Raw genomic sequence first — 15,035 nt, 5'->3', positions numbered from 1 at the left:
ATGCGATGGTAGTGACCAGCCAGCAGTAGGTTTGACGATTCTTCCCCCTATTATTAATATCCCAAATGAGCAGGGAATGGGAGACCAGGCAAGTGCAAACCGACATTCTGCAGGCCTTCCAATCACATCAGCTCAGCAAGGACCGAAAAATTACACTCCATTATGTCTTGAAGCCCACTCACTGAGGATGCTGGTGGTGCAGCTGACAGCCTCTTGTGGCATCCCCTTGGGGCCCGCTGGACCTTAGGAGCTGGCCCATCCTGGCAAGCAGAGGGGGAAAGAGGGGGGAAATACAGGAACAGATAAAGGCACACCCAAAGCTAAGAGATGAACAAGGACTTCCAACACCAGGCATATAATCCTAAAAGATTATTGATGAAAAACACAGCATTGTGTTCCATCATCCAAGGAAATGAGAGGGCTATCCTAGGTTATCCTAACAACCCTCCAAGATGACAGAGAGAATGTGTCTGACCAAAAAAAATCAACTTATTAGCCAAGCAGGCATTGAAATCCAGGTCTACCCAATTCATAAATCAAACTCTCCATTATCTGTCTGATAAATTGAGCATTCTGACACCCACTATGACACACACCACTCCCAGACTCATGATATGTGGACTTGAGGGGGGGGAGAACTTGAGTCCAATATCAGATGGACTGTGTGCAGTCACACATTCTTGCCTCTATCATGAGCTGCATGCAGATTCAGTACCACTCACTGTCACGGGTGCTGACTTCTTCTGCTGGCGCCGTGCTGGCGTAAAGGTCTCCTCTGTGGAGAGGACTTCCTGGTGTCAAGCAGGAAAGAGACAGAAGAGGCCATCAGGCACAGCACCCACTTGCCAAGGGATGAGGAGGAAACAAGATGCCAAGATATCTCCCCAAGAACAAATACAAACCCAGAGAAAGTTATGCCCAAGGTCTCCATATTGCAACTGATGGCTAGTACAGCCTTCATCAAAAGAGGAACATGAGATCAGCATGCTGCTGCTCCCTACATTAGCCTGCCAAGCTGCAGGCCCTCACCATGACTGATGACTGAACAAGAGGGGAAAACATACCAATGGCAAGAGAGGAGCTTTTCTAGAAACAAAGAGGCTACATGTAAATCTATGAAGCAATACAAATGGAATAAAGGAGCACAACACCCACAGGAATGGAATCAACTAAGAGATGTCAAGCCCAGAGAAGGCAACACAGCAGGTACTTACTACTGTAAGCTTCTTCGTGCTGTAGCCATCTTTCTTGGGTGGAATTTTTTTCTGAAAGGATCAAGAGATGGTTAGTGCCAGAGCTACAGGTCAGCACCCCATTTAGTATCAATACAAATCTCAAAACACACAACCCAAGAGTATGTGCAAACAGGAAGGGCAAGCAGAATATTCACAGAGCAAGCTAAAGCCTTTTCCAGAAGAAGAATGACCCAGAAGATGGGAGAGCAGTCTCCAGATGTGGCAAATTCTGCACTGACCATGAAAAGTGACCATTCTCATCAAGGAAAGCAGAATCCGACAACACGTATAAACAGTGCACATTATTCAGATTCCCATCATCCCTTGTTTTATCTAATTTTAAGTATTTCCTAATCATGTTTGAGAGTAAAGAGCTATACAGGGCAATGACCCTCTACCCCTCCTCCTGAAAACCTCTCTGGCTTCTGAGATTTCAGCAAGCAGTGCCCTCATATTTTCATGTGTGCCCTCATATTTTCATGTATAATTTCACAGCCATAAAGGCTAGAAACTGCCAAAGAAAGAAAGAAAGAGGATTGTCAAGGAACTGAATTCTGTGATAACCATACCACAGGGCTGTAGCAGGAGGACCTCAAGACATTTTAGGTTCTGTGTTTGATTTACCACAAAACTCAACAAACTGTGGTTTAATCTTAACTATGGTTAATAGAAACAAGCCTACTTCAAACTATAGTTTATGAAGCTGGCTTGTTTCCTCTATTCAGAGTTAAGATTAAGCTATAGTTAAAGGTTTGGACAAGCTACTAATCTGTGATTAATAAAATGTTTTGGTCTCCTCCTCATGGCCTTGCCACAGTAGAAAATATGTGAGTTTGGAATGGGGCGAGGAAGGAGGTTAGGCTCATTCCTGTAAGTGTTAAGAGGTATTTCTACATGTGCTACATATTTAGGCTGCCCGCGGGAAGGTAAATGGCATTTCCATGCGCTGCTCTGGTTTACCCAGAAGCAGCTTAGTCATGCTGGCCACATGACCCAGCATGTCTGTGGAACTGTCTGCCAAAGCAGAAAAATGCCGGCTCCCTCGGCCTTTAAAGCGAGATGAGCGCTGCAACCCCAGAGTCGTTCGCGAATGGACATAATTGTCAGAGTTTTCTTTACCTTTTTAATGTTGCTCTTGAAGCAGAGAGACCAACTATGGATCACATGAAATTGATGCTTATGTCAGGAATTTCAACGTATGCAATAATATTTAAAGGGGAGATCCCAACTCATCCTAAATGATCCAGAAGTTGAGGATCCTTGGAAGTAAAGTGAAGCATGGAGTAAAAAAAAGTTACTATACCATATGGGGTTCCTTTATAGTCTATCAAGGATTCCTCAAGGGAGGGGAATAGCAGTACCCAAGAAAGCTTGCCTGTGACTTTGATTTCCCCCAGCAATATGCAGCTGCAGGAAACTGTTTAAAATTTATTAGGCTACATTGTCAGTTTGCCCAGGGCAACAGTAAGTCTCAAAATGCAAGGCCAATACTTCTGAGGAACTCACTCCGCAGACAAGTGGAAAAGGATATCGGAAGGTAGAAAGTGAAAGCAACCAATTTAAGTCTTTGGTCCTTCCTTATCCAAGTAGCATACACAACGCTGGCCACTTCATTTCAACAGTTGTAATAGTACTGGAGAAGATAAAAGCATCTGTAAATAAAAGAGGGAGATCTTTCGTGGAACAGTAAGCCAGCATTTCAAAGTTGCTGTTGTTGTAAGTTATTTGAAGCAACGTCTATGTAAGCTTCATACTGTAAACTCCCACAGAAGGGGATAAGGAGTGAATATTTATTCATTAAATGCCCAAACACCTCAAAGCCATCCAATGAATTCAATAGGCCTCTTGCTATAACAAATATATATCCTTATCCTACCTGTAGAATTTGTCACCACTTTACTTTTAGATGCCTTTGTGAGCCACGTTTTAAAGGTTATTTAGTAACCATAGGTAGGATGGGTTATAACAGCAATTTTTATTTATTTATTTATTTATTTATTTATTTATTTATTTATTATATTATATTTTAATTTATATACCACCATATACCCGGAGGTCTCAGGGTGGTTCACAGAAGAAAATAAAAATATACAACCACAAACTATATAATCAAAATATAAACAACCCAATTACCCCCCCCAAAAAACCCACACATTTTAAAAGAGCATAGATGTCAATCAAATCAACCAAAGGCCTGGTTAAAAAGGAACGGTTTTGCCTGGAGCCTAAAGATGTATAATGAAAGTGTCAGGCAAACTTCCCTGGGGAAACACAGTCAGGGGGCCACTGCAGAGAAGCTCTTGTTCTTGTGTTGCCACACTCCAGACCTCTCGAGGAGGAGGCACATGAAGAAGGGCCTCAGAAGATGATCTCAGGGACCAGGTAGGTTCACATGGAAAGAGGCAGTCCTTGAGGTTTTGCAGTCCTGAGCCGTTTAAGGCTTTATAGGTCAAAACCAGCACTTTGAATTGGGCCTGGAAACTAATTGGTAGCCAGTAAAGTTGAGCATCAGCATGAGATGCTCAAACAGTCTTGCTCCGGTGAGCAACCTAGCCACTGAATTCTGCACTAGCTGACGTTTCCGAACTGCCTTCAGAGGAAGCCCTACATATAACGTATTGCAGTAATCTAACCTTGAAGTTACCAGAGCATAGACAGCAGTAGTTAGGCTATCCCTGTCCAGATAGGGGCTTAGCTGGGCCACCAGCTGAAGCTGATGGAAGACACTCTGTGCCACTGAGGCCACCTGAGCCTTGAGCAACAGCAAAGGATCCAGGAATACCCCCAAGATATGTACCCACTTCTCCAGAGGAAGTGTAACCCCATCAAGAGCAGGCGACCTCCCACCCATCTGGTCTAGGGAACTACCCACTAACAGTGCCTCAACCATATCTGGATTGAGTTTCAGTTTGTTGGTTCCATTACTGAGGCAAGATACTGGTCCAGCACTTCCACTGCCTCACCTGCAGATGTAAAGGAGAAGCAGAGGTGAGTGTCATCAGCATACAGCTGACAACGTACTCCAAACCTCCAGATAACCCCACCCAGCGGTTTCATGTACATGTTAAACATCATGGGGGATAGGATTGAGCCCTGCAGAACCCCGCATTGAAGGTTCCACAGGGCTGAAATGCATTCCCCAAGCAACACCCTCTGGGAACGACCATGCAAGTAGGACTGGAACCACTGCAAAGCAGTGCCACCCACCCCTAGTTCAGGCAGCCACTCCAGAAGGATACCATGGTCGATGGTATTGAAAGCCGCTGAGAGGTAGAGGAGAATTAACAGGGACATGTTTCCCTTGTCTCTCTCTCGACAGAGGTCATCATACAGGGCGACCAAAGCAGTTTCTGTGCCAAAACCAGGCCTAAACCCCAACTGAAATGGAAACAGAAAATCAGTTTCTCCCCAAAGCGCCTGGTTCTGGTCTGTGATCACTCACTCCAGAACCTTGCTCAGAAAAGGAAGATTAGCAGTTGCTAGTTAGCCAGTGGTTAGTCAGGTTTTCCAAATCCAGGGAAGGTTTCTTAAGGAGTGGTTTTACCACTGCCTCCTTCAAACAGGCACCTCCCTGGCCCAGCCAGCTGTTCCCTCCCTGCTGGTTTTTATCAGCCAGGAGGGGCAAGGGTCCAGAGCGCAAGTGGGGCCCTGAGCGATCCGAGCACCTTGTCCACACCCTCAAGCCTTACCAACTGAAACGCATCCAACACAACAGGACTAGACTGTGCTCTGGACACCCCATGAGATTCATCTGCTATAACAGCAGAGTCAAGGTCTTGGTGGATGCAAGCGATCTTATCCTCAAAATGTCTTGCAAATAATAATAATAATAATAATAATAATTTTATTTATACCCCGCCCTTCCCAGCCAGAGAACCGGGCTCAGGGCGGCTAACATCAATTAAAATCACAACAAAAAACATAAAAACGATCAATTTAAAATAACAGATTAAAATACAAATTAAAATAAGTCATAGCGAGCTACCGTTGGTTCTTCCACCTCCTTTGAATCAGCCTGTAAAAGGCCCAGAAAAGCTCTGCCAGACAACATAATGAAGATGCAATTGAGGCAGCAAAGTAGGCCTTCTTTCCTGCCTTCACTGCTACTAGGTAGGCTCAATCAGGGCCAGATTTAGGTTTGATGAGGCCCTAAGCTACTGAAAGTAATGGGGCCTTTATATGTCCAGCTGTCCTTTGACAACAACAAATTGTCGCTGTTTTTTGTGTTGAATATATGCTATATAGTAATTTATGGACCTAATAGGTATCTAAAGCCATTTGCACATAACAAAATATATATTTTATCAAAGTAATTGTTGAACTGAAATACAATTAAGAAATATATTAATAGTGAAATACAATTAAGAAGTAGTATATTAATAGTGAAATAATTATTAAGCTCTAACTTAAAATTATGTAGGTTTTATTTTATTTGTTTTTTATCTTATATTTTGGAAATGTACATCCTGGTTTTTTTCCTTAAATTTTTTTGGTGGCCCCAAAGAGAGTGGGGCCCTAAGCTACAGCTTGTTTAGCTTATACGTAAATCCAGCACTGGGCTCGATACTGAGCCCTTACTGGTGTTCGGTTGCATTCATTCGGATCTTTCCTCCACTTGTGTTCAAGCCATCTCCCAGCTTGTTTCTTTGCCCTAAGCTCTGGAGTATACCAGGGGGCTAAATGGGCTCCACAAAGTGGGAGAGGGTGCTCAGGGATGATCATGTCAATAGCCCAAGCCATTCGGGTGTTCCAGAGGTCAGCCAGGGCTTTGACAGGAGAGCCAGTCATATCAGCTGGAACCACCACCACCCCAAGCCGTTTGGAATCCCACTGGATCCATCAGCCTCCGCAGGCGGACCTTCCTGATAGGTCCCCCACCTCTTTGGAGGGAAAAAGGTGCTGATATCCTAAATCTCAACAGGAAGTGATCTGACCATGACAAGGGACTGATGTCAATGTCCCCTACTTTCAAATCACCCTCTTCCTGCCCAGTTGAGAAAACAAGGTCCAGAGTGTGGCCTGCCATGTGCGTTGGACCGGTGACATGTTGGGACAGCCCCATGGTTGTCATGGCAGCCATGAAGTCCTGAGCCACCCAAGAGCGAGCTGCCTCGGCATGGATGTTGAAGTCTCCCAGAACCAACAGTCTGGGAGTCCTCACACCGCCTCTGAGACCAGCTCTGTCACCTCCGGCAGGAAGACTGCTGGGCAGCAAGGCGGGTGGTAAACCAACAGAATGCCTAATCTATCCCATTTGCCCAACGCCAGAAACACAAACTCTAGATCCCCCCAACTGGAAAGAGAGCATGGAGATAATCTCCATAAACCACAGCAACTCCCCCTCCCTGACCCTTGAGTCTGCCTGATGCTGCACTGAGTACCCAGGTGGTCACAGCTGCTCCACCCTGTTCACCAACCCAGTTTGAGTAATACATGCCAGCCTCCTCATCCATAATCAGATCATGGATAAGGGAGATTTTATTCTGGGCTGACCTGGCATTCAACAGCAGCAGTTGCAGACCAGAGGGCTGGCTGATATGACAACCACAATTCCCCAGGTTGGAGGAGAGACTGGCACACGGCACAGTCACTAACTGCCTGGGCCATGTGCCCCTTACCTGGCCTGCCATACCTCCCCCTACCTAGGGCTTCCCCCTGCTCCTCTCCTCCCAGGCACATCCCACCAAGTGCCCTTACAACCCACTTAAAAACAAGAAAAATGGGGGGCATGCAAATCAAAAGGATATGAAAACAATTGAAAATAAAAATAAAAAACTAGTTGTGTGTGCTCTTCTTAATCAACAACCTCTACTGAATGCTACAGTGATGAATGGCTTTTGAATTTTTCTAGCCATCAATGGAGAAAGTTGATTTGAATAAAATGTCAAGGGTTCAAGTTCTCAGAATTGTCCTCCTACATTGAACCATGAGAGATCCCTGCTACCTAGATAAGACAGTAATCAGAAGCAACATTCCAGGTGGAAGTTTAAGTCTGTAAAGGGCTTTTGAGTTCAGAACTGCTTGTCAGTTTAACTCACTACTTCAAATCAAAACTAAGACATCTTCAATACTTGATAAGCCTGAATAAGAAGAGACGGAGAGCAGACATGCTAGACATCTTCAAAAATCTAAAGGGCTGCCGCATGGGAGATGGAGCAAGATTGTCTTCTCCTGCTCCAGAGGGAAAGAGCCAAACCAATGGGTTCAAGTTACAAGAAAGGAGATTCCAGCTAAACATCAGGAAGAACTTTCTGACAGTAAGAGCTGCTGAACAGTGGAACAGACCCCCTCAGAAGTGGGGGGACTCTGGTTTTCTGGCGCGGACTGCCATGGCGCACGGCTGTTCCCATGATAGCAGACTCCGACTGTTCAGTTACTTAAGGATAATATGAGAGTAATTATCCTTGTAGCCCCCCCCTCCCCGGGTCGGGGAGGATGAGCTTTCACTGGCAGATTGTCCATTACCTGTCCCTCACTCACTGCCAGAAAGAGCGCTCAATTCCTCTTTGATTTGGAATTATTTGGACTTTGTAAGTAACTATTTTTCAAAGGAAATTCATCTAAAAATTTGGCTTGGAAGGGAAATAAAAAACGGAGGTCGTTTCCCTGACGGCTGACACAGCGGAACAGTGTTACAATTTCCGAAGCTGTTGTCAGAAGACTTGAAACAAAGAAATAACTTCTGTAATTGGCTTTCCTGCTGAAAGCAATTAGGTTGTAAAAACTATCTGACTAAGTCAGGGGTGTCAAACTCAAATTCATCGGGGGCCGCATCAGCAGTTTGGTCACCCTCAAAGGGCCGGTTTTATCTGTAGGACTATGTGTCCACTCCGTGCACTACTTCAATCATTTTAACTCGGGGTGAAAGGAGAGCACGGTGGCACTGGTGTAAATCATGGCCCTTCTGATAGGACTAGCATACAGAAACCCATTAATTAGTAAACAAGCACCATGCCTACTGAATAGTCACCATGTGAGAAGACCCAGGCACAAAGCAATCTGTTACATGCAGGAGAGGGAGGGAGAGAGGGAGGAAAGAGGGGAGAGAAAGAAGAGTAGGAAAGAAGGAAGGGAATAAAGAAGGAAAGAAAAAGAAAGAGGGAGAGAAGAAAGAAAGGAGAGGGAGAGAAAGAATAAGAATGAGGGAGAGGAAGAAAGACAGGAAGGAAGGAAGGAGAAAAAGAAAGAAAGAAAGAGGGGAAAGGAAGGATGTGGAAAAGAGGAGAGGAAAATAGAATTTGGTAAGTGGGGAAAGTGGGGAAAGTGGGGAAGAGAAAGAAAGGCTGGAAAAAGATGTGACCGAGGGGGGAAAGGAGGGAAAAGGGGGATGGGGAAAACAGGTAAACCATAAAGAGGAGGAGAGGCGAAGAGGGGAAAGTGAAAAAAGGAGAAATCAGGAGAGAGGTGGGCGGGACAGAGGGCAGGGGAGAGGCAGGCGGGGTCCTGTCCTGCCTGCTCGCACAAGGGGCTTCTGCGTCTCATCGGTGCGCAAGGCTTGAGACAAATAAGATAAACCACAATGAATGGCGATTCATTACTTTACTTCTGAGCAGGCACGGCTAGACCTGCGCTGTCACACCTCAGCCGTACTTACCGGGCAAGGCAAACGCCCAGCAACGACACAGCAAGGGGGCTCCTCGATGCGATTTGGCTTTAGGGTTGAATCTGTATTACACCAAAAACATGGGGGGGGGCAGGGGGAGCTGTCTGAATTTCTAAAGGACCACGACTGCTGTCTGTTCTCAGCAGAGGGATCGGATTAAATTACTGCCAGTTTAGCCTGAATGAAACGTTTCTCTCCACCCCCCTCGCCTCCCCAGACCCCTCCCCGCAAGAGAGAAAAAGAGAGCCTCAAGCAGCAGCAGCCAGGCGCGGTACAAGAGGGAGGGGGGAAGTGATCGGGAAAGTGATCAACAGATCCAATGAGGGAAAGGCAGGAACGGGCTTCCACGGAGACTGGAGACAATTGATCTGCGGGAGCTGGCTCAGGCTCCCTCTTCAACATGAGGCATGCACAGCCTCAGCCTCGCAGCCTCGCAACTCACTTGCAAAGCTGTGCTGGAGACTCCAGCAGCGAGTTACCTGTGGAAATAGTGGCGCCGCTGCCTATTTTTAGAAAGAGGGCTTCCCCCTCGCCCGCCACCCCTGGCCCAGCCCGCAGCTGCCTTTACCTCGTCGTTGTCGCCTCGCGTCGAATCCAGCCAGCAGCTCCGCCTCCACGCCAGCAGCAGCAGCAGCAGCAGCCAAACAGGAGGGAAACTGCTGCTGTCTGCTGCTGCGCCTGCGCTGGCAGAAACGAGGGAGGACGCATGACAGAGCAGAGCAGCAGCAGCAGCAGCGCCTGCCTCAGCCTCCCGAAGGCGGGCCGCCGGCCAGCTGGAGAAGTGGGCGGGCGCAGGAGGGCCAGGAGCGTGGCGGCCACCTAGTTGGCCTAAATGGCAGCTCCGGCCCTCCGTGCAGTGAGCGCACGCGCCCTCCCTCCCGTTGCGGGTGGGCGGGCGCCGGGAGGGAGGGAGGCGCGCGCGGGCCACATGACGGGGTCTGGCGGGCCGGATTAGGCCCGCGGGCCTTGTGTCTGACACCTGTGGACTAAGTGGTTTCAGGAATTATATACCCCTCCTTTCAGGGGTCTTAGAGAATCTGGCAAGAACAAAGAACAATGGCACCGAAGGAGGAGAGGAAGTGATTGTTTTGACTACAAATCTGTTTACTAACCCTGAACATGGAGAAGCGAAAATGGCCTTTGCAGTTTCAAAAGAGGTTTTTGCAACTTATGCAGGTCTTAATAAATAAGACACAGCACTGGGGACAGAAGGATGAAATACAAGCAACTGTACAGAATGAACAGTTTGAGATTGGAGACAACTTGGAAAACACAATGCCGTTGCAGGAGGAGGATGGCAGTATAGATGAGGAATTAAAAATGGAATCTGGTGCACAAGAAGGAATCGTTAAGGAAGATGTTGCCCCGCAGGAAAATGTGGAACAATCCAGCACTACACAATTTAATTGTGAGAAGGTTACAAAACTGCAAAAAGATGAAACAAAATAGGAAATTCTTTCCAGTAGCACCTTAGAGACCAACTGAGTTTGTTCTTGGTATGAGCTTTCGTGTGCATGCACACTTCTTCAGATACACTGAAACAGAAGTCACCAGATCCTTAAATATAGTGGGGGAGTGGGGAGGGGTATTACTCAGAAGGGTGGTGGGAATGGGTGATCGGCTGATAAGTGTATCTGAAGAAGTGTGCATGCACACGAAAGCTCATACCAAGAACAAACTCAGTTGGTCTCTAAGGTGCTACTGGAAAGAATTTCCTATTTTGTTTCGACTATGGCAGACCAACACGGCTACCCACCTGTAACTGCAAAAAGATGGACAGGAACGAAAAGCTGCTTTCTTTGACTTTTGGATTGGGTGGTTTGAAAGGGTTGGGGTAGGTTAGAAAGAATGGACTTTTTAATAATATTTTCAGATTTATGGTTTTGGACAAAGTATATGGATACTGGACAATGTATCTTAATTAATAAAAATAATTGCCAAGTTCTTGAGGCCGCAGGGAGGGGGGAGGGAAATAGGGGTGGAATTAGAAACATTGCAGAAGTACAAAGAAGCTAAGGAGGATAAATGTTAATAAATTAGGCAAGAATATATATGTTAAATATAGAATTATTTAGAAGGAAAAAAGGTGATTAAATTAGATTTAAAAGATGAGAGAGGAAAACTGTAAATTATATGTGATTATGGAGTCAGCATGTGGGGGAGCTGGGGAAGTCATGACAAAAGAATTGAATATATGATTACCTGACCCAGGAGGGGGGTTGGGATTAAGCAACAATTAGAATATTGAATGTGGTTGAACTTAGAATGATTTCAATGGCTCCTGTGAGAGGGGAGCGAGGTTAATTTGCTCCCCTCGGTGGGAGAGGGGGGAGTAATGAAATGTTTAACCTTGTAATATTTGTGCTTTTAATTGAAAAATCTTATAATTTTTTAAATAAAAAATGGTCATCTGTCATAGATGCTTTAGCTGTGATTCCTGCATAGCAGAGGACTGGACTGGATGACCCTAGGGGCCCCTGCCAACTCTATGATTCCATGACTTAAAGCAGAATTGAACAGTAATTGGGGAGTTGGGATGAGTTTATCTAAATCAGGCATGTCCAACAACTTTGACCTGAACCCCCCAAAAGGGGGTAGATCACTGCCAGTTTTTAACTCTGTGAGTAGATCGCAGTCTCTTGGAAGTTGGCCACCCCTAATCTAAATCATGCAGACATCCAGTGTCAAGGCTGGTCAATTCCTCTTCACATTACCACATTAATAAATAGTTCTTAACTTCAACTATCACTCCACAGAGTCATTCAGTTCAGATACCTTCTGAGCTCTGCTTCTCCCCTGACCAGCAACTCGCAAAAGGCTTTTCCCGCTCTTTTTCTAACCTCCTCCTCGTGAGGCCTGGCTTGTACCTCCCCTCCCCCGAGTTGGAGTCCTAGCTTAACCCTTGCCTCTGGGAACATTCTAGCTCTCTTTCTAACTCTACCCTGACATCCAGGTTATTTTTTCAGATGAAAATGATTGCAAGTTCCCAAACTTCCTTTAGTATCAGTAATAATCAAGCTATTGATCTTCATAATAGGCAAAATAATCTACTCACAGAATTTCTGGGTAGCATTAGTTGATTTTGTATTATATTTTTGCTGCTGTAGGCTGCTTTCATGCGCATTGCCCAGAAAAGCAGCCTAGTAATGTTATAACATAAAATAAATATTAAAAAGCACAGTACAAAAAAGTCAACTAGAAAAAAGAGGATAACTCATTGTCACGGGAGAGTCAGAAGGAGTTTGGGAGCAGACACCAGATCCCTTAAACACAGCAACCTCCTTAATCAGAGAACTCAACACATTTACAACGGTGTCGGGCCTACAAGTAAACTTTGCAAAATCGGAAGCCATGTGCTTCAACACTCCTCCTCACATCCAAAGAGAACTCACTAATATCACCAAGATAAAACTCTGTCACACCATGTTCAGATATCTAGGGGTTGTTGTTGTTGTTGTTGTTCAGTCGTTCAGTCGTGTCCGACTCTTCGTGACCCCATGGACCAGAGCACGCCAGGCACGCCTATCCTTCACTGCCTCTCGCAGTTTGGCCAAACTCATGTTAGTAGCTTCAAGAACACTGTCCAACCATCTCATCCTCTGTCGTCCCCTTCTCCTTGTGCCCTCCATCTTTCCCAACATCAGGGTCTTTTCTAGGGACTCTTCTCTTCTCATGAGGTGGCCAAAGTACTGGAGCCTCAACTTCAGGATCTGTCCTTCTAGTGAGTACTCAGGGCTGATTTCTTTGAGAATGGATAGGTTTGATCTTCTTGCAGTCCACGGGACTCTCAAGAGTCTCCTCCAGCACCATAATTCAAAAGCATCAATTCTACGGCGATCAGCCTTCTTTATGGTCCAGCTCTCACTTCCGTACATTACTACTGGGAAAACCATAGCTTTAACAATACGGACCTTTGTCGGCAAGGTGATGTCTTTGCTTTTTAAGATGCTGTCTAGGTTTGTCATTGCTTTTCTCCCAAGAAGCAGGCGTCTTCTGATTTCGTGACTGCTGTCACCATCTGCAGTGATCATGGAACCCAAGAAAGTGAAATCTCTCACTGCCTCCATTTCTTCCCCTTCTATTTGCCAGGAGGTGATGGGACCAGTGGCCATGTAACCAAAAACCTCAATAAATTATACCTCCACAACTACAAGCCCCTGTGGCAACAAATAAACAAAGACCTAAAGAGATGGAACAACATGAATTCCACTCTCTCAGACAAAATAGCCATGATCAAAATGATCACCCTTCGGGAAAAAACTAACCTACTTGTTACAACCCTCCCAATCTGGATTCCCCCAACCCAGCTCCGCAGATGGCAGAGAAAACTACATTCCTTTATCTTCTCACACAAAAAACCAAGAATAAGCACCAAATACCTGCACCTCCCCACCTCAGGATGAGGAAGCCCCAACACAGAAGCATATTACAGTCCCAACCAAATACGCCATATAATCCCATATATACTAGAAGATGAGACAAAACAATAGATACACCTAGAGAGGGAGACAATTGAAAATATCTCCACCACACTATACCCACTCCTCCCAAACAAACAAAATTCCCACAACACTTAACAGGTACACACAAACCATGCTCAAAGTATGGAAAACAGAAACAGGCAAACTATCCCCAACCCCATCCCCACTAACTCCCCTGGCCTACCACCCATTATTCTACCATGCAGCACAAAACCTCCAAATAAAAACCTGGCAAACCAAAGGCCTATATCGCCTAATAGACTTTTATAAAAATAACAAACCTTTGTCAACACAAGAAATACAGGACAAACTAGAAGACACCCAAACGCCCTGGTTAGCACAACACCAATTACATGCCCTCTTAAACAATCCAGCAGTAAAATCAGCAGCAACTGGACCCCTGACAACCTTCAAAAACCTCATCCTAACAACAAAGGGACACGGCAAAGGGATGGTATCTGCTATATACAAAATACTACTCAAAAATCCCACAAACTCCCTAGACACAATAAAAAAACAATGGGAGGATGACATAGGATATGAAATCAACTCCACCCAATGGACCAGAATGTGGTCTAAACCCCCCTTCAAATCCATATCAATGAAAAGAAAAGAACTCACGCTGAAACTAACCTACAGGTGGCACGTAACGCCAAGAAAATTTGTGCTAATACACCCAGGAACCTCACCAAAATGCTGGAGAGGGTGCACTTCCACAGGCACATACCTCCACATGTAGTGGGAGTGCCCCAAAATCCAAACATTCTGGACAACAACCACACGAGAAATAGCCCTACTATTAAAACTAACCAGTAACTTGAAACTGACACGGGGACAAACAGAAGAAGACACCTTCACCCCTGTATGGCTCCCCTTCATCACACACACAGCCCAACAAGACAATGACAAAAATCTACCAACAGCATACAAATCAATATGGCTAACCTGATCAAAAACACTCATCCCACTCACACAGGAAACCAAAGACCACCACAGCTAACCACAAATGAACAATCGCACCCTATGCCACGAGCTCTCACCACCAAAGGAGCACAAGTGAACAACAGAGAACCTGCACAAACCACGCTGACACCAAACCCTACATATATTAAGTAAAATAGAAACATCGTCACCCCACTCCACCCATCCCCCCATCCCGCCCACCTCTTTTCCCCTTTTCTTCCTAATGTCTCAACAAACAAAATTGATTTGTAAAAACATTACATGGAAAAAATACGAGAGACATTGCACTACCTTTGTAAGTAAAGAAAACCTTTAATAAAAAATACTTTAAAAAAGAAAAGAAATTGGATTGACAAAATGCATGTTTTTAGGACTTGGGAAACACTCTAAACAAAGCACGAAAGGCAATCCTATAAAACCATTAGGTGCAGTGAATCAAAGATTATTTGAATGAAACATTCTGAAAGCAATACAGAAGTCAACCCAAACTTGCAGTGGTCCAGTAACGGTGCAACAGCAGAAGCATGTTGCCTAAGATGGAAGTACAACAGACTCTCATGGGATGCAAAACCTAGTCAGGCCAAGCATACACACCTTGCGTTTAAGGCAGCGGCGCTTGAGGCATTTCCACTGCCGCTTCATGCCTGGTTTCTGCCTCCGCAAGCAGATGTGGCAGCTACCACAGTCTTCAGTTATCTTGCAAGCCTGACACATACCACATTCAAGGCCCTGCAATGGGAAATGGGTGTGGGG

The 15,035-nt window shown here is 45.4% G+C and overlaps 1 protein-coding gene across 3 annotated transcripts in view; it reads right to left on the bottom strand.

The window, feature by feature from the left end:
- Positions 1–15,035, bottom strand: part of MBD1 (methyl-CpG binding domain protein 1) — an 86,841-nt gene that overhangs the window by 45,692 nt on the left and 26,114 nt on the right. For 2 of the 3 annotated variants that reach the window (XM_033172853.1, XM_033172852.1), the window contains 2 exons: positions 14,877–15,011; positions 1,215–1,265 (listed from right to left, as the gene is read on the bottom strand). In XM_033172853.1, coding sequence (XP_033028744.1) covers positions 1,215–1,265; positions 14,877–15,011 — 186 coding nt within the window. Of the gene's footprint in view, positions 1–182; positions 261–722; positions 792–1,214; positions 1,266–14,876; positions 15,012–15,035 lie in introns of all 3 variants that reach the window. The other variant, XM_033172851.1, reaches the window with a different exon arrangement.

This window comes from Lacerta agilis, chromosome 16 (assembly GCF_009819535.1).
Source record: "Lacerta agilis isolate rLacAgi1 chromosome 16, rLacAgi1.pri, whole genome shotgun sequence".
Taxonomy (NCBI): domain Eukaryota; kingdom Metazoa; phylum Chordata; class Lepidosauria; order Squamata; family Lacertidae; genus Lacerta; species Lacerta agilis.
Note: the sequence above shows the minus strand (reverse complement) of the source record. Positions and strands in the feature narration are given on the sequence as shown.